The 19,797-nt window shown below is 38.6% G+C and overlaps 2 protein-coding genes across 4 annotated transcripts in view; both read right to left on the bottom strand.

Annotated features, from left to right (window-relative positions):
* Nucleotides 1-155: 155 nt before the first annotated feature.
* Nucleotides 156-18,256, bottom strand: rogdi (rogdi atypical leucine zipper). 2 transcript variants are annotated; one of them, XM_041778247.1, is made up of 11 exons: nt 18,204-18,256; nt 9,825-9,896; nt 8,875-8,957; nt 8,512-8,566; nt 8,344-8,424; nt 7,061-7,156; nt 6,851-6,949; nt 6,646-6,759; nt 6,515-6,564; nt 4,275-4,401; nt 156-862 (listed from the first exon to the last, which is right to left on the bottom strand). In XM_041778247.1, the coding sequence occupies exons 3-11, from the start codon at nt 8,934-8,936 to the stop codon at nt 821-823; spliced, it is 726 nt and encodes a 241-aa protein (XP_041634181.1). In that variant the 5' UTR covers nt 8,937-8,957; nt 9,825-9,896; nt 18,204-18,256; the 3' UTR covers nt 156-820. The 2 variants fall into 2 exon arrangements, with proteins under 2 accessions (XP_041634181.1, XP_041634180.1); XM_041778246.1 differs by lacking the exon at nt 18,204-18,256 and adding an exon at nt 12,792-12,978.
* The window catches only part of glyr1 (glyoxylate reductase 1 homolog (Arabidopsis)), a 34,972-nt gene continuing 30,495 nt past the window's right edge, over nt 15,321-19,797 (bottom strand). For both annotated transcript variants that reach the window (XM_041778244.1, XM_041778245.1), the window contains one exon: nt 15,321-18,468. In XM_041778244.1, coding sequence (XP_041634178.1) covers nt 18,394-18,468 — 75 coding nt within the window. In that variant the 3' untranslated portion in view covers nt 15,321-18,393. The remainder of the gene's footprint in view (nt 18,469-19,797) is intronic.

The raw sequence follows: 19,797 nt of genomic DNA, 5'->3' as shown, positions 1-19,797 counted from the left end.
GTCGTTTTCAAACTTGGAGTTTAAAAGTTGAAGTTTGAGAATGGCTAAATTTCTGAATAAAATGTCCTTCAAGGAAGTACTTTTGTTCCGGTAACTATACCTCAAAGTGACAACTAACTGATCAACTGCTTAAGATTAAAAGAAAAAAACTTAAGTGTTGACAACACCACCATTTTAATAATGACATGCCACAACTTCTTTTTTCTAGACTTGACAAAGCTCCACTTCAACACAGTTTAATTAGATAAGTGGTGCTAACCACACTACTCATTTGGTTGCCCCTTTGAATCCTGTGAGAAAAGTAGAGAAAGACTGATTTTTTTTTCCTGGATAGGATAGGACTGTGGGAAAGTGAGTGAATGCAAAAAGATTTTAACAAAAAAACAAAAAAAAACAAAAAAAAAAAACAGGTTTGCTTAACATTTAGGAAATAAACTATTTAGACTTCCAGCCCTGAGCCATTAACTTAGTGTACTAAACTTTGGGATAAGATCAAGCTAAATACTTAATAAGTTCTAAGTTTCTTAAATGTAGCTAAATAATATATATCTCTGAAACATTCACTTCTTTGAAAAAATTCAAGTCAGTGCTGGAATGCAATACACATAAGAGAATTATCAGTCAGCAGGTCTAACAAAACTAAAGACACAAACATCAATATCTCTGACAGTTTGATTGGCTCACTTAGCTAATCATGCAACACTTGAAATTGAATGACTGCTTTAAATATTAAAAGAAACATACATCTTCCCATGATATCCCTTACATTTGTGGGTTTAGTTTGGTTCTGACTAGTCACTTGAAGGTGAACATGAGATGATTAGAAAGGTCTGTAGTTCCAGAAACTTGAGAAAACAGATATCTGCAAAGATGAGAAAAAGTGAGATTTAACAGAAGCAAAGTTAATATCATTTAGGTCAGTAGCCATAAATAAGCCACTCTATCACAGGCTATTAACACGCCAGACACGGTTAAACACTTTTTTAAAATCCTCAAATATAAGCATGTAAATGTATGAAAATTCATGTCTCAGTCAGTCAATTTATCTTTGTGTCAGGCTACGACCTTATCACCTTGCAGATATATTTTACATGGGGAATTTGAGGAGTGATGAGATAACATCCCTGTTGGAGCCTACAGGTGGACGCTGGGGTGGAGGTGGGTTTAAAGTAAGCACAGTACTGATAAAAGGCAGAGCTGGCAACTGCAGAGCCGAGGGAAAGACCTGAAATCTAGCAGCTTAAACAGACCGCTAAATTGCAAGGACAGGTGATTTGATTACGATGCATGTCAGGTGTGCACAAGTTGTCCGCCTAAACTAGCATGCAGGTTTCGCTCCATTTTATTATTACCTCCGCCAAGGAGGTTACAGTTGCAAGAAGAAGTATGTGAACCCTTTGGGATTTCTTGGATTTCTGCATAAATTGGTCATAAAATGTGTTCTGATCTTCATCTAAGTCACAACAATAGACAAACACAGTCTGCTTAAACTAATACTGCACAAAAATATGTTTTCATGTTTTTATTGAACAAAACTTGTAAACATTCACAGTGCAGGGTGGAAAAAGTATGTGAACCCCTAGGCTAATGACTTTTCCAAGAGCTAATTGGAGCCAGGAGTCAGCCAACCTGGAGTCCATCAATGTGATGAGATTGGATATGTTGGATAAAGCTGCCCTGCCCTATAAAAAAACACACACCAGTTTTGAATTTGCTGTTCTCAAGAAGCATTGCCTGATGTGAACCATGCCTGGCACAAATGAGCTCTCAGAAGACCTACGATCAAGAATTGATGACTTGCATGAAGCTGGAAAGGGTTACAAAAGTATCTCTTAAAGCCTTGATGTTCATGTGTCCGTGGTAAGACAGACTGTCTACAAATGGAGAAAGTTCAGCACTGTTGCTACTCTCCCTAGGCGTGGTCGTCCTGTAAAGATGACTGCAAGAGCACAGCACAAAATGCTAAATCAGGTGAAGAAGAATCCTAGAGTGTCAGCTAAAGACTTACAGAAATCTCTGGCACATGCTAACATTTGTGTTGACAAATCTACAATAAGTAAAACATTAAATAAGAATGGAGTTCATGGGCGGACACCACAGAGGAAGACACTGCTGTCCAAAAAAACATTGCTGCACATCTGAAGTTTGCAAAAGAGCACCTGGATGTTCCACAGCACTTCTGCCAAAATATTCTGTGGACAGATGAAACCAAAATTGAGTTGTTTGGAAGGAACACACAACGCTGTGTGTAGATAAAAAAGGGACAGCACACCAACATCAAAACCTCATCCCAACTGTGAAATATGGTGGAGGGGCCATCATGGTTTGGGGCTGCTTTGCTGCCTCAGGGCCTGGAAGGATTGCTGTCATTGACGGAAAAATGAATTCCCAAGTTTATCAAGACATTTTGCAGGAAAACTTAAGACCATCTGTCCGCCAACTGAAGCTCAACAGAGGATGGGTGATGCAACAGGACAGTGACCAAAAACACAGAAGTAAATCAACAACAGAATGGCTTCAACAGAAGAAAATATGCCTTCTGGAGTGGCCCAGTCAGAGTCCTGACCTCAACCCGATTGAGATGCTGTAGCATGACCTCAAGAGAGCGATTCACACCAGACATCACACCAGAATGTTTACATGTCTGATGCTGTCATTGTGTACCTTGTCTTTTGTGTGCCCCTGCTGCAAAACTAATTTCCCTTCAAGGAACAATAAAGAGATTCTGATTCTCATTCTGATGTTTTGTTCAATAAAAACATGAAAACATATTTTTTTGTGCTGTATTAGTTTAAGCAGACTGTTTTTGTCTATTGTTGTGACTTTAATGAAGATCAGAACACATTTTATGACCAATTCATGCAGAAATTCAAGAAATTCCGAAGGGTTCACATACTTTTTCTTGCAACTGTATGTGATTGGCAGGATTTGTTAGATCAACAGGGTTTGTTAGTTTGTTTGTTAGCAACATAACTCAAAAAGTTATGGACAGATTTTGATGAAATTTTCAGGAAATGTCACAAATGGCATAAGGAAGAACTGATTAGATTTTGGGATTGATCTGGATTAACGTCTGGATCCAGGAATTTTTTAAAGGATTCTTTACTATTGGGAGATAGGGCTAATGGTGGAGGTCTGCGCTCTCCGAGTGCTTTTCTAGTTATTATTTTTCTTTACTCCCTAATATCAGTTTTTATCTGGGCCTTAAAAACCTGATGTCATAAAGCAACAGAGTTAATATCGATATGTAATATTGACATTTGATACGAATTGTGCTGACACAGAGTGGAGTTCCTTACACCTCATGATGTCCATGCTCTTTGATGGGATACTGACATCCAGATGTTTAATAACAGCCCAATTTTATAATGACCTGCAGTAAAATCACTCACTGAATAAACAGTCATAGACTATTTTATTAAAAGGTAAAATAAAATAATTTTTCACATCTCACCACTCAGTTTTCCACCTCTTGTGTCCAAGGAAATTCTCAGCCTGCATAACTTTTTTGTAATTAAAGATAGCACATTTCTGATGTCAGGTTCAGCAGGTTAAACCACAGAGTACTACCTTAAAAAATAAAATAAAGCTTCCTGCATCTTTTTGCTACATTGATTATTTACTTATATAACTGCTTTTAAATTAATTTGACAACAACAGACAATAATAATAATAATAATATCTTGAATTTATAGAGTGCCTTTCAAGAAACCCAAGGACGCTTTACAGGAACACATAGACATGGACAAACTATGTGAGGGGTAGGATGAGTGTAAGGGGTGGTTTAGTGAAGACTGTAGGCTGTGGTGAACAGGTGGTGCTTGAGACATTTTTTGAAAATGTCCAGAGATGGAGCGCTACGGATATCTGCAGGAAGAGTGCTCCAGAGGGTAGGGGCTGCAGCACTGAAGGCTGTCTTTTGTTTTTAAAAATTTTCTGAATTTGTCTTTGATGATTCCCACCCACTGACTGTTTTACTGTAGCCATCTACAATGGTAAAATGACAGAAAAAGATCATGTCTCTACGACAGGAAAACCTTACATCATTACATCATTCAGGTAGGTCCGTTAGGAAATACCAAGGAGGTCCTTTGTAGGATATCTTTAAAAGAAATAAAGAATGGGGTACTGGAAGAAACAGAAGCCCTTCCCCTTTTGAACCTTTGTTGTTAGTACTGTTCATTTATTGCTGAGTGCAGATTTAAGAAATAAAGTGTGAATTTATTAATCTTTGATTGATAATTTAAGTGGTATCATTTGGCAGAGACACTCACCTTGTCCTTTAGCTGCTGACAGAGCTGTAGGGAGATGGTGAAAAAAACCAGTGTATCATTTAGCCATGGCACAACACACTCAACCTTGTGAACGTGGCTGACCTCAAACCGGTTGTTGTTGAGCTCACTGTGGAAGAAATATGTTGATGACAAAGAGCAAATAGAGCTCAAAATTAACTTAAAGATACACATGATCACATTTGTTTTTAAGAAAAATAAGGAAAGAAAGAACCAACAAACAAACATACAAAGAAACAAAGACGTACAACTAAAGATGCATAATATTGGAATATTGTGGATATCCAATAAGCCAATATTCCCAAACTCAGTTACCTAATGTCGATACTGATGCCAGTACATACACACTTTTTTTATTGTTAAAAACACCAAGTGTCTCTTATGTCTTAGGCCAGACTTTAACCTGGGCTGCCTGCACAATTTTCCCTGTATTTGTGGCCAAAATATGATTTATAAAACAGATATGTCAGCTAATATATGGGGAAAAATGTTCACTTTTGCTATTCCCAATATTTAACTTTTTAAGCTCATATACACATGGACAAAAATGTTGGTGCCATTCTTAAATAAAGAAAAACCCACAATGGTCACTGAAATAACTTGGAACTGACAAAAGTAATAATAAAAAAATGTCCTGAAAATTAACTAATGAAAATCATACATTGCTTTTGAATTGTGGTTCAACAGAATCATTTAAAAAGCAAACAAACTAATGAACCTGGCCTAAGCAAAAATGATGGTACTCTTAAAAGGTCGCATATTATGCAAAATACACTGTTTCAGTAACCTGGCACGCCAGATAGATTTGTTTCACACTTCCATCTGGAAAACCACTCATAGATAGCGTTTGGGAAAGAACAGAGCCTTTGAAAAAAAATTCAGAGGGTGATTGGATGAACGTTCTGTCAGTCACATCTTTACAGGCCAATCAGAGCAACAAAACACGTGACGTAGCCGCTACTGAGCTGTGCCCCTATCGAAGGAGCAAACTCCATATATAACTATATAACACGAACCTAGCTACTGTAGAAATGTCAGTACATGACTTTTGTCGTCTTTGAAAAGAAAACAACTCAATGCTGTTCTTTGTTCTTCTTTTAACAAAGAAATGTCATCAAGTTCTGATAAAACTGGAGCTTTAGCAGCATCTACGCTAATGTCTTCCGCCATAATTGCAGCAGCCTCTTGTTGCTGCTTGCTTACGTCATGACTCCAGCGTGCCCGAAAGTACTGCCCCTCGTCGCTGATTGGTCCTGTCACTTTCTAACCGGGCCAGTATGGTTCAGACGGGAGCTTTGCAAGATGGATTCACTAGGGAGAAACCGGAAATGGGCGTATCCATCTGCTTTGTAAGCTTACTTTTTCAGGCTATTCTAGCAAAAATATGTGCCCCTGGCCTGTCCACAATCCCCCTACTAATCAGAAAAACCCCCTCAACAATGGAGTCTTCCTCATGTCATCTTCCATTAAGTCCACTTTGGCTCAAACAGCTACAGATGGTGTGACCTGACACTGATGTACCTTGACCTTGGAGTTCAACTCTAATCTCTTTGGAAGTTGGTCTGGTCTCTTTGGTTACCATTCGTATTATCTGCCTCACTCTAATTTGTTATCAATTTTCCTCTTGTGGCCAATTCCAGGGAGGCTGTCTACAGTCCCGTGGGCCTTGAACTTCTGAATAGTATGTGCAGCTGTAGTCTCAGGAACATCAAGCTGCTTGGAGATGGTCTAACAGCCTTTACTTTTAACATGCTTGTCTAAAATTTTCTTTCTTATCTCCTGGAACAGTTCTCTCCTTAGCTTTATTTGTGTGGTACACACCATGACACCTAACAGCACAGTGGCTACTTTTCACTCTTTAAAATGGCAGACTGACTATTATTTTGAAGACACCTTTGATGCTAATTACAGTGCACACCTTAGTTCAACATATCCTTCAGGTCAAATTATTTTACATCTTTTCTAGGGATGCCATCAGTTTTGTCCAAGCCAGTTTCATTACTGTTTTTTAAAATGATTCTTTCGAACCACATTTCAAAAGCAATGCGTGATTTTCATTATTTAATTTTTAGTACATTTTTTTATTTATTTAGTCAGTTTCTATTTATTTAAGTGACCATTGTGGGTTTTTCTTTCTTTAACGGAAGGATACCAACAATCTGTCCATGTTTGTATCTGTGGATGCTGATACTTTACTGATAATATTGTGCATCCCTACTTACAACATTGCTCCTGGGTTATGCAGCACTGAACTTCCGGCTGGCTTGAAATTCTGTCCATTAAAAGATTAAAAAAAGAAAACATCAATGATTGAATATAGCTCCATATTATGTACGATATATTTGTGTTTTACCTTTGTGGTGTTAGGAGGCAATACATGAAGTTGGTAGACAGTCAGACAAAGTTTGCTCAAGTTGATGTAGAAGTTCACCATCACATCCCCAGGCATGGGAGGAGAAAACATTTTCTGGTGATGGAAGAGATAAACAGGAAAGCTAAAAAGAGTGAATAAAGGGTGAATAAAATCAGTGTGTGGTGTTCTGTCTTATGTCCTGTACCATTAGACCACTGGTGGCTAATTCAGGCAGAGTCAAGGAGGCTGGGGTGGTGAGGCGGTTTCTTGCTCGTGTCAGCTGCAGCATCACTGCATCCATGAGCTAGGGTCAAAATGCAAAAATGAAGCTTTCACCATAGCAATTAAAAATAGTAATACTATCAAGTTCTGCTTTTTCTGAACAGACCAAGACAGCTGCCATGAAGAGACAGACCTTATTAACCTCAGCCCCTGTCTTAAAGTGGTAGCTCTCATCATGGCTGCTCAGCAGCTGGAGAGCCTGGTTCACATGGTTTCTGGCATCCTGGATCTGATGAATAGACATACAAAGAAGATTTGCTTACAAATTATGCATTAGACATTACCTATGTTATGTTAAATGTTGGGTTAGCCTCCTCATAGGAGCATTGTATGGCTGTTGTACATTTTGCCCTATCATTGAGCATGTACCCCATGTGCAATACATACAAAAACCCTTTGCAATAAACAGAAGCTATTCAGGCTTTATAGCTACATTGTTTGTGTTTGTGCTATGTTCATATGGCTGGCCCAACTGGCTTCAAGACAATACCATCAGCTAACAACATGATATCAAACAGAAATCAGCTGCCATCACGTTGAGCTTACAAACATCGCTGAACAAGGAAATATTCAAATGTGACTAATCATTATGACCAAACAGACTTTACAATTCATACACAAGGTACAAAAGTACTATGGATGTAAATGAAAAACAGTTTAAATCAGGGGACCCCACTATGAGCCACTTGAACAGTGCCACAATTGTGTGATGCCCTTAAATTTTTATTTAGGCAGACTAATCCCATTTCTATCAAATGTACATTTTGTTATAGTTACTTAGTCTAAGCACAAATTGAAATATTTTCAAAGTATACAGCCTTTTTTCACAACAATTAAAAAAAAAAATCCTAAATTCAAGCAGATTTTCATACCATGTGTTGCGCATAGCAAGACCAGTAAAATAGAGTTTGGAAAGTCTGTATCTACATTTTCTAGTTATCAAGTATTGCATGACTTTTCCCTAAACAATTCAATAATACTGAATTTGGTACTGTAGTGGTCCAAATATCTATGCAGTGGACAGACAATGAGAAAACTTAAAGGGATACTTCAACATTTTGGCAAATTCGTCCATTGCCATAATTGCTATAGTCTTAATAATAAGTTCGTTACCTTCAGTTGTCGGTGAAAGCTGTTTTTAGATCGGCCGCTGCCGAGTTCGGACCTGCTGTGCCAACTCAATGTAAGCAGACAGTATTCCGGCTTTCCCTCATCAAACTCATCAAATACACAATCCAACAACTCCAAAACGCTCTTGTGGACAAGTTGTGACCTGTACATTCACCACGCATGCTATGCTATGCTGACAACTGAAGGTAATGAACCTATTACTAAGACTATAGGGATTATGGCAATGGACGAATTTGCCAAAATGTTGAAGTATCCCTTTAATAAGGAAAAAGAACCTAACTGTACCTGCTGTAGTTTCCATTGCTTGTCCTCTCTGAACTGAAAGTGCAGCACCTGGCTGCTTTTGGCAACTTTTAGGTTTATGTCCTGTTAAGAAATGGTTAAACATCAACAAGAGACAAGTGTCAGTGTTCAAATTTCACGAGGTATACAGCCCCAATTTCATAAACTTACAGCCTGAGTCAGCGTCTCTCCCTGCAGAGTCAGCACCCCCTTCACTTGATCCATGCTGCAGAACAAAACATTGTTACTGTTTCAAAATTTCTTATAGGAACAATGGGAAAGTGAGTTTATGGTACAAGTATGATTTATAGTGTTTGAAGGTAGAAATCTGATCTAAAATACTACACTCCAAAAGAACCACCAGATTTGTTTTAGTTTCCAAGTACATTTCAAACTATCAGTGGCTGAGGCCCTGAAATCTAATTCTTCTACAGGAAGTCATGCTATAATATGTATTTCACTGAATGAATTGTGCCAATTTAATCTGTTAACCATAGAAATGTTAGAGATAGGTAACCAGAGAGGGATAATTACGTTGAACTGCCAAGGATGAAGTTTTCCTGTTTGAGCTGACTCTCAAGGCCTGGTGTCGGCATGGAGAAACGTCTTGATGCTTCCTGAGACAGCAGAAAGAAAATGTATTAGTAAAAAAAAAAATCTTAATTGCTTAATGGTATTGTGAAGCCATTGCTTTTGGGCTAAGTGTGGATTCAGTACTCAAACTAAACTTTTCTCATCCATGAATCCATCTTCAGTCTAGAATCCTGTAACAAGAATTAGAGACCTACTGAAAACACCGCTGGCCAGGACAGTGTTATGATGCTTGACATTTATGGGCTTTTACTGGCATCATTTCAAGATGATAAGATTGTATTATTTAATTAATTCATGTTTCTGTTGCCCATCTAAATATTCTTAGTAAATAAAAACTACATGAAGGCATTTGCCTTGCTATAGAATATCACTGTAATTATTTACTATCCAATGAAATGGTTTAAACTCAGTCATTGAAATCAATTTCTAGGAAGCTAAGACACCTAGAGGACAACAGTCTATATCTAATATGGCAGGTTAAGAACTAAAATGGCCTGTGAGTATGTAATGGTAATATTACTAGAGGGTTAAATTCCCCAAAGAAATGATGAATAAGCATCAATACTGCCTCTGTCTTCTCTTTCAGTAAAAGAAACCCAGAACCAACCATTATATCCACAATACCTTTCAGCAGCAATATTTATGAAAATACATCATTCAGATGATCAAAAAAAACATCTATTAGATATGTCATTCTGTCTTGCAAAAAAAATAAAAAAGGAAAAAAACAGTGTTTTCATACAGATATATTTATGATAGTACAGTGCACAAATACAGCATGGAAGTGCTCTCCAAGCAAAGAAGTTTATCTTTAAATGTGCAATAACATTCATGTCTCACAATGTTACAATGTTTAACTATATATAACTACATTAAATTTTAACTTTTACCTTGAGAACATCCTGGAGCTGCTTCAACACAGCGTGTACCTCTTCTTTAAGTAGCCAGTTGAATTCCTCCTCCTATCAATTTCAAAAAAATATGGTAATAAAAAGAATAGACATATGGGACAATGACAACATCAGGAACTAATATGCCAATTTAAACGCTGAAATCTTTAAGGAGAATTAGAAAGCGTTTTACTGGAGTTCAAAGTTGACAGTATAGCCTCACAACTATAAATTTCTCACCCTGGTACTGACAGAGACTAATACAGTGCTCAAAAAATAAAGGGAACACTTAAATAACACATCCCAGATCTCTATGAATGAAAAATTCCAATTGAAAATCTTTATTCATTAAATAGTAGAGTGCATTGACAACAAAATAACATAAGCTTGATCAATGGAAACCAAAATCATTAACCCATGAAGGACTAGATTCAGAATCATACTCAAAATTAAAGAGGAAAATCAGATCACAGACTGATCAAACTTCTGTGAAATCCCTCAAGACAACTCAAAATGAGGCTCAGTAGTGTGTATGGTCTCCACATGCCTGTATGCACTCCCTACAACATCTGGGCATGCTCCTGATGAGACGACGGATGGTCTCCTGCAGGATCTCCTCCCACACCTGGATCAGGGCATCAGTCAGCTCCTGGACAGTCTGTGGTGCACCATGGTGGCGGTGGATGAACAAGACATGATGTCCCAGAGGGGCTTGATTGGTTTCAGGTCTTGGGAAAGGGCAGGCAAATCCATAACAACAATGCCTTTGCCATGCAGGAACTGCTGACACACTCCAGCCACATGAGGCAGAGCATTATCGTGCATCAGAAGGAACCCAGGGCCCACCTCACCAGCATATGGTCTGACAATGGGTCTGAGTACCTCATCCTGGTACCTAATGGTAGTCAAGGTACCTCTGGCTAGCACATAGAGGTCTGTGTGGCCCTCCTTGGCTATGCCACCCCACACCATCACTGACCCACCACCTAACCGGTCATGCTGAAGGATGTTGCAGGCAGCAGAATGTTCTCCATGGCGTCTCCAGACTCTCTCACGTCTGTCACATGTGCTCAGTGAACCTGCTCTCATCTGTGAAGAGCACAGGGTGCAAATAGTAAATCTGCCGATTCTGGTGTTCTCTGGCAAATGCCAATCAGGCTGTATGGTCCTGGACTGTCAACACAGGCCCCACCTGTGGACATCAAGCCCTCATACAACCCTCATGGAGTCTGTTTCTGACAGTCTCAGCAGAAACATGCACATTAGTGGCCTCCTGGACATCATTTTGTAGGGCTCTTGCAGTGCTCCTCCTGGTCCTTCTTGCACAAAGGAGCAGATAGCGGTCCTGCTGCTGGGTTGTTACCCTCCTATGGCTCCCCCTCTACATCTCCTGGTGTATTGGCCTGTCTCCTGGTATCTCCTCCAGGCTCTTGACAGTGTGCTGGGAGACATAGCAAACCTTCTTGCCATGGTGCGCATGGATGTGCCATCGTGGATGAGCTGCACTACCTGAGCAACTTCTCATGCTACCACTAGTGGTAAGAGCACTGGACAAATCTGTGGTCTGTGGCCACCACCTGCAACACCATTCCTTTATAGGGGTTATCTTGCTAATTGCTGCTCCTTTCCACCTGTTGTCTGTCCCATTTGCACAACAGCAGGTGAAATTGATTCAATCAGTGTTGCCCCCTAACTAGACAGGCTGGTATCCTGGAAGTGTGATTGCCTTGGAGTTACATTGTGATGATTATGTGTATTTTTTGAGCAGCGTATTATGCTCTGTTATCAAGTTAAATTGTTAACTTTTGTCTTCTCTGACTGTCATCACCCCCCCATGGCGTATGCGATCCAAGCCTTGATAGACTTCAAGGACACATTTCTATATACACTATATTTGTTTTTTTTCCACTTTCACCAGGTTTATTAAATCAGCACACATTATCTGGATAAGTGTAGGCTATGTTCTCAGTTTCGAGATTCATCTCCTTAAAGAAATGCACTTTTGTATTTTTAAATTATGTTACAGTTCAATATAGAAATTAAAGAATGAAAGACAGCACTTCTTCAGACGAGGCTTTTTTGACCTAGTGTCAACATGGGTAGAGATCAGGTAGTGCTTGTTATTCATTCCATTGTCTGAATATTTTCTGGCTCCGAAAAGGATTAGGGCAGTCAAAACTAACTAGAAAGCAAACTAATGGCTGGTTTGACAATAGCCACATCCACTTCATGCAGACTGATAACTTGCAGTATTGCATCATCCTGCACAACAAGGAGAGTTCAAATGTTTAGTTCTTTTACTTATGTCTGACACGTGTAAATGAGGGTGGACGAAATAAAACGTAGTCTAATTAATCGTGAATGTATTGCAAACATATTAATCAAAGTTAAACATACAAAGAGGAGTCATACCAAAGAAAGTCACTGAAATAAGCCAGCATCATATCGACCTCACACCTGAATCAAATCTTAGCAAATGAGTGAATCATATGTTTGATAACACAAACCCATCATATTATTTAATCTCTGGCTACACCTTATTTTTCTCACACGGATAACTTGCTGCATATTTTTGTTTAAAAAAAAAAAAAAAAAAAAAAAAAAAAGATTAAAGTCAGTCAGCCACTTACTATGACAGTCTTTATCCGTCGGTCTACACAAACAAGGAGGACCCAGTTGTGACTTGCTGTTGCTTTTGGATAATTTACAGGCCCACTGTCAACATCATCTCAGAAAGACTGACAGCGCCAGCCCTGGCTACAGCACCTGCATTATAGCGCGCGGATGCTGCTGTCCTTCTCGGCTAAATAGCACGTTATTCACATCCTGCTTCATAATTTAAACCCTGAGTGCCACAAATATAACTTACATCAGTCATGAATACATTTTTCGAAACCGACGGTTCAGTCAGTGAATCAGCAAACTGCACTGTTTCTGTGTTGCAGAGCAAGGGTATGAACGGCTTACCAAAACAGCTCTCTCCACTTGACTGGCAGCGGACATCTTGGGCAGCTCAGACAAAGATCTCTGCGGGTTGAGCATTTTGTGCTGCATAGATAATCAAATCCTTGAATATATACCCCTAAAGGCAATCTGTCTACGCCTTAGAACAGAGGTGTCTCACCACTGCTTACCCACTAGCTTAAGTGAAGGATTTGATGCTCCTGTTACGTGCTGTCGGAAATGACGCGATTGCACATTTAAAGACATAAAATCCGAAGAAAATATAAATGACACAAATTGATGCGAGAGAAACAGCTGATATACACAACGAAGTGGGCTGTTAGTGCAGATGAATGTAAGTTTTGTTCAGGTTTATATGCTTAAACCTTTTGAAGTATTCATTAAGCTATATTTGCATTTTCTCACCAATTCCCCCACGATGACTAAAATCAGTTTCATCTGTGTTGTATAAAAAAGTATAATACATATGTATATGAGATGGATGTTTTTTTTAATTAAATCCCTTTCACACTGCAAAGGTTTTTGTGTTTACAGAGGTCACCTGAAGGCATCATTAGACTTGTCACACATTCAGTATTAAATAGGCCCCGCCTACTTCCTATTGTTAATATAATTTCTGCGCAGCGTCATTGGCAAGGATGAAATGCCTATGAGGCCAGGTTTTAAGCTTTAGAAAATCCAGTATGTATTTGCTCCCTGGGTGGTCGTTAACCAAGAGTTTCGAGGTAGAGACGGCAAAATGCTAATGCTAAAAATACGTTAAACTTTATCACACAGAGCTTGTATGACACACTCGTGAATGACAGGTAAATATTCAAACGTATCAAATGCCAATCGATTATTTATCAAATCAACCTTTGTGCAACATTTGAAATGTAAGTTAAGTGTTTATGATCCTCTCCATGTTTACTAGTTTGCCAAAACACTAAATCATTAGATTAGAAAACATATAATACCCTATATTTGTTGCAAAAAATGAGGGCTAAGGCTGTGCTGCAGCAGGACCAACTCAAAGGCCAGGAACCACGGGATGAAGAGGCGTAGAGCGAAGCAATAAAATCTTCACTAAAAAAGCAGATTTAATACATTTCTAGGTATGCATGACATTGGAATCTTGCCGATATCAAATGGCAAATGGATCTGAGTTTGTATAGCACTTGTCTTGACAGCTAAAATCGCTTGTGCACTGCAGGTCACATCTACCCATTCACTCCACTTCCATGCACTGATGGGAAAAGTTGCCATAGAGTATTCTCACACGTTCACACAGCGATGCAGCTGTAGGAGCAAATTTTGGTGTAGTGTTTTGCCAAAGGACACGTTGACTCCAGGAGTTACGGATCAAACCCACGACAGACTCTACCCCCAGAGAAACTCTGCAACAATATTATACCTTCTAGTTAGATCTCCCTAAGCTTAATGGGAAACCATGCACAGCTGTCTCACCAAGATTACACAACTGACACGTATAATGACATACTGTATATGGACATCCTTCCTAAGACTTGAACAAGCAGCTGCTAGTTATTTAAAAGTGCAAAATGTGCAACAGCAGCTGTTCCTCAATAAGGACAACATAATTGTCTCAGGCTTATTACATCTATCTGTGGAAGAAATCACCACGTGTAGGCTGTATTCCAACACATCATTGTGTATACCTGCAGGTGGGGTGGAGGTAGCAATCTCCATGATAGAGAAGAGCAAGCCATAGCTCATCGTCTCTCCTTGTCTTGGGGTTCCATCTGGAGACATTTAAAAGACTGCATAGGCCTGGAACAGGGTGGTGACAAGCAGCTCCACCAGGCTGTACACCTGGGCCTTGATCCACAGTGGCCCCCCTGACTCTCCAAATATGCCAACATGTCCAAACTAATTTTTGCCGATACCCATATACAGTGGCAAGAAAAAGTATGTGAACTCTTTGAAACAATCTAGTTTTCTGCATTAACTGCAAATGTGATCTGATCTGCATGTAAGTCACAAGTATAGACAAACACAATGTGCTTAACCTAATACCACACAAATAATTATATTTCATGTCTCTCTACACATCTGACTTCCAGGAATACAGAGGAGAGATAGACAGACAGCTTCGTCACATGGTGTGACAGAAACCACCTGAAGCTCAACATCAGCAAAACCAAGGAGGTGGTGGAGGACTACCAGAGGAGCAGGAGCCCTTTGTTCCTGTCATCATCCAGGTAGAGGAAGTGGAGTAGGTGCACTCATACAAGAACCTTAGGGTCTACATAAAAAATAAACTGGACTGGACTCACAACACTGACACCCTCTTCAGAAAAGGAAAAAACAAGATGTTCTTCCTGAGGAGACTCAGATTGTTCGGTGGCTGCAGCTGTTTCCAACGGAAAACTATTTAGATAGTTTTAAAGGGTTCACATACTTTTTCTTGTCACTGTATAAACACACCCTTTAAAAAAAAAAAAAAAAAAACACCGCTTCTTGGTGTATGAAACCCCAAGTGTCTCCTGTGCATCTCTTAAAATTTTACTGAAGAATTATGATTGATCAATATTTGTCAGGAATCAGGAAAGAATTTATTTAACAGCACAAAAGTCTTGATATTCCAACATGTACACAAAATCATAAATATCTTTCAAACAAGTTTCACTCTCCTTCCATTGACAGAATCCAACTCCTTGTCATTTCAATGATATAAACCAGGTTATGAGCCAAATATTAAACCATTAACACTTCAAGGGCACCTACAGAATTAAGACATCAGATGTTAGTTTGTCAAAGGTTTCCTGCTTTCATAAATCCAAGTTCTTGTAGATATAAAAAAACCCTACTTAAACTAAAGTACTATTTACATCTGTCATCTATAAACAGTTCTTTACACTAATGTGTAAGGGGAACCTAAATCAAATACAAAAAAAACCTGTTTGGCAAACATGACATGGGACAATGGATTCTCAACATGCATCAAATGATTCTGTTGTATGAGAAGCAAATTTATTTGAAGTACTGTTTAAAAAAACGTGAACTTAAAACATCAGATTTTTTTGTTTAAGTAGTTGATTACAATTTTACAAGTCCTAAAGATTTTACAATTTAATTTCACATTGCATAAGACCTAGTAAAAGAACAGCAGGCCTTGTTGCTACAACTTGCTCATGTTTAAGTCTATCAAAGGTGGTGAAAGAGGGGGCACTTTCTTGATCTTTGGAGGCATTTAATCAACATTTTCTCCTTCAAGTGCATCTTAATTATCCAATTGTACAGTTATTTCCTGTCATCAGCTGGGATGGATTGGTGCTGAACTATCAAACCCACATTCCTGCCCGATAAAGTTGGTGAAATCTAATTTAAAAAAAATATTACACATCTTAAAACATGGATGCAGGACCTGAAACAAAACTTATTTTGCAAGTTTGATTAGCCAAACACCACAGACTTTAATTGTATTCTATGTTTGATGGGCAGTTTCAGTGGTGAAATAAAAAGCATTCTTAACAAGCAACAACAGATTAAAGCTGTCTTGGTCAATTTGTGCTTCTTTCAGGACTCCAATGTAAGAACTTGCTGTTTCATACTCTATGGTACATAATACCTTAAGTTGAGTATTTATTGCCATGTTTTTTTGGCATTGTCTTTTGCATCTGCAAAATCATTTCAACTAGGTAGTAGAGTTCTTAATGGGCCCATATCAAAAACTGCCCCACAAGTTAACAAAATATACCAATCATACATTTTCATTTCTTTTAAGGTGTTTTACATTGTATAGAGCTCAGATATTAGATTGTGGCAGTTGAGCCGACACACTACAACATTGCAGTAATAGAGCTTTTTATGGTCAACAGTTTATTTTGCATTGACGGTATACCACATATTTTAAGTGTCCAACTGAATCCACTTGGGTATTTTCTGAGAAGACCTGCAAATGCATCCATCCCTTTTGACCTGGTTAGACTTAAAATTACATTGATCCAAGAAGAGCCTGGCTGGTGCTGACTTATTAGGCATATACAAACATCAACATCTGAGGGATAAAAAATCCCCTTCCCAAACAAAATGTATGATTTTGATCGTATTCCCAAGTATTGGCAATTTAAAAATGTTCTGCAAGATATGTAAGCAGGACATTTTAAATCTGAAAATAAACTTGTTAGAGCCCTATGGTAGACAATGATGTGGGGACATTTTTTCACAGTATCATTGTCATCATATCATCATCAGCTATAAATTCCAAGATTTAAATGATATTTCTAGTATATCACCAAAGATACATGAAAAAATGTCATAACTGGTAGTCGATAACTTTTCCTGGAATATTATCTCTCAGGTTCCAGATTGCAATAAGGTTATCTTTACACCTTCCTGTCATGTGACCAGCTACTGCCCCTCTCCGAATGTCAACTAATATCTATTTTGGGCCAACTAAAGAATAAATAATATAAAGAATCCATGTTACCATTTAGTTCCAATCAATGGCTAGGTAAATAAATAAATGCAACAAAATGCTTTCCCTTAAGTGAGTTGTGAACATATAAAGGCTTGACAGATATTGCATTTGAGTTAATTGATAATTCAAACTACATGTATTCTTTTAACAGCTTACAGTTTCAGTCATGTAATAGACCCTCTCCTGCTATATTAACTATCTAAAACTTTTCAGTCTTGTTTCAATCCTGCAGTTGGTGGTCTAAAATTCCCCTCCAAAACCCAGACACAACTTGTATGTATGACTATCAGAATATAAAACAATTGACAATTGCGCTTGTTTCCTCCAGTTAAAATAAAACATTAAAAAAATGGGAGTCATCTCATTTCAGAAAAACATTTAAAAATTATAATTTGGAAATGAGAACTCTTCCAAGCACAAGTTGAAGGGTATTAAATGTAATAATCTCAAGTACTGTTGACAAAAACTTATAATTACTGCATTTTAAGGCCTCAATACAACTGTTATTTTCTTAACCTGTTTGAGAAAGATCATTAACATCAACATAAAACCATAAATCAACATAATACAGATAGAATACAACAGAATATAGAAAGAAGCTATGCCAAATGTTGCCAAATAGACCTAGGAACACAAATAAATACATTTGTTACTGAAAGACTCAAGGGGCGTTCATTATTAAGGCAATGCAGTGGCAGGTTCCAGGTGTTTTTTTTTTGTAGAATTCTGGACATTAAAAGAAAAGATCAAACTCAATTAAATAAACCTGTCAATATTTTACACAAACAAAAAGTTTTTGCTGCCATTAAATTTGACAGCAAAGAGTCATTCCCTCTACTCTTCACAGTGGCACAAGACCAAATATCCTTACCAAACACACTGAACAAATCCTATTACTTTTTAGTTATCAGAAACAACATAAACTTGTCCTGCAGCAAATTGCAGTGATGCACAAGTTCAATCTTGTTACAGCACTCTCACAGCCTATTTACCTTCAGTACAGTCAGTGCTTTGCTTAAGGTTTACCATCTCATGAATTGTGGACAGCAAACATGGCTGGCACCTAGGAAAAAAGGGGAATAAAACCTGTACAATTTAAAATAAAAACACCTGATACATGACATGGAAGAAAAAATAAGGGATCAAAGACTGTGTGGTCCAGAGGAGAGATCACAGCTCGCTCTAGTGGATATATGCTCGATAGACTGCAGAAATATCATTGTCTGACTGGTCCAGTGCCTTAGCCCTCTTGTAAACCTGTAGACATCAAGCAAAACACAGTTCAGTAATGTTATCTTACTGATTTGTTGTTTGACAAGATCAACACCAATGTGGTAATCTATCAGATAGTGTGGCTGTGGGCTCCCCCAGGAGGGTGGGAGCTTATGATAGGGGGGATGTAAGGCTAAGCAACACCAGCTGATGACTTCAGCACTGCAGAAGAGGAGCAGTTCATTAATATCAGCTTAGATTTAACAATAAAACTGAGGGCCTTGGCCACATGCTTTCCTTCTGCAACATCCTACCTGTGTGAAATAGTTTTTCCTCTGCTGTTGCCTCAATTAAGACAAAAAAAATCAAAGCTTGACACTGAAAATGAACTGAGACTGTCAGTCTCACAGTTGCACCAAAGACTCAAGCAGATCTGTAGCACCAAATAAGCCCACAGTGTACACTGAAATTATTACAGGATTTATAAATCTTAAAGAGGCTCATTGTTATTTTCCGGGAGTTGTTGAGAGTCAGATTTTTAAAACTCAAAATGTTTAGGTTTTATGTTAGTTCTAAAAGAAAAGGGAATTTGTTTACAAAAATTGTGAATGACAGTGTCTTTGTCATTCATTTACATGCTTTTACATGTTGAAATGTACGGTGATGGGTCGGGGGCCTGAAAATATTTTTACCTTCCGAAGAGGGCCCAACAGAAAAAGTTTGGCAATCACTGGTGTAGGGGAATACTTTCATAAAGTATTCATGATAATGATATGAGCATACACTATATTGCCAAAAGTATTCACTCACCCATCCAAATAATTTAAATCAGGTGTTCCAATAACTCCCATGGCCACAGCTGTATAAAATCAAGCAACTAGGCATGCAGACTGTTTCTACAAACATTTGTGAAAGAATGGGTTGCTCTCAGGAGCTCAGTGAATTCCAGGGTGGTACTGTGATAGGATGCCACCTGTGCAACAAGTCCACTCGTGAAATTTCTTTGCTCCTAAATATTCCACAGTCAACTCTCAGTGGTATTATAACAAAAGCGTAAGCCATTGGGAACTACAGCAACTCAGCCACAAAGTGGTAGGCCACGTAAAATGAAGCTGCGTCAGTGGATGCAGAGGTCACCAACTTTCTGCAGAGTCAACCGCTACAGACCTCCATCTTCATGTGGCCTTCAGATTAGCTCAAGAGCAGTGTGTAGACAGCTACGTGGAATGGGTTTCCATGGCCGAGCAGCTGCCTCCAAGCCATACATCACCAAGTGCAATGCAAAGCTTCGGATGCAGTGGTGTAAAGCACGCCGCCACTGGACTTTAGAACAGTGGAGACGCGCTCTCTGGGGTGATGAATCGTGCTTCTCCA

This window comes from Cheilinus undulatus, linkage group 21 (assembly GCF_018320785.1).
Source record: "Cheilinus undulatus linkage group 21, ASM1832078v1, whole genome shotgun sequence".
In the NCBI taxonomy this organism is placed as follows: Eukaryota; Metazoa; Chordata; class Actinopteri; order Labriformes; family Labridae; genus Cheilinus; species Cheilinus undulatus.
Note: the sequence above shows the minus strand (reverse complement) of the source record. Positions and strands in the feature narration are given on the sequence as shown.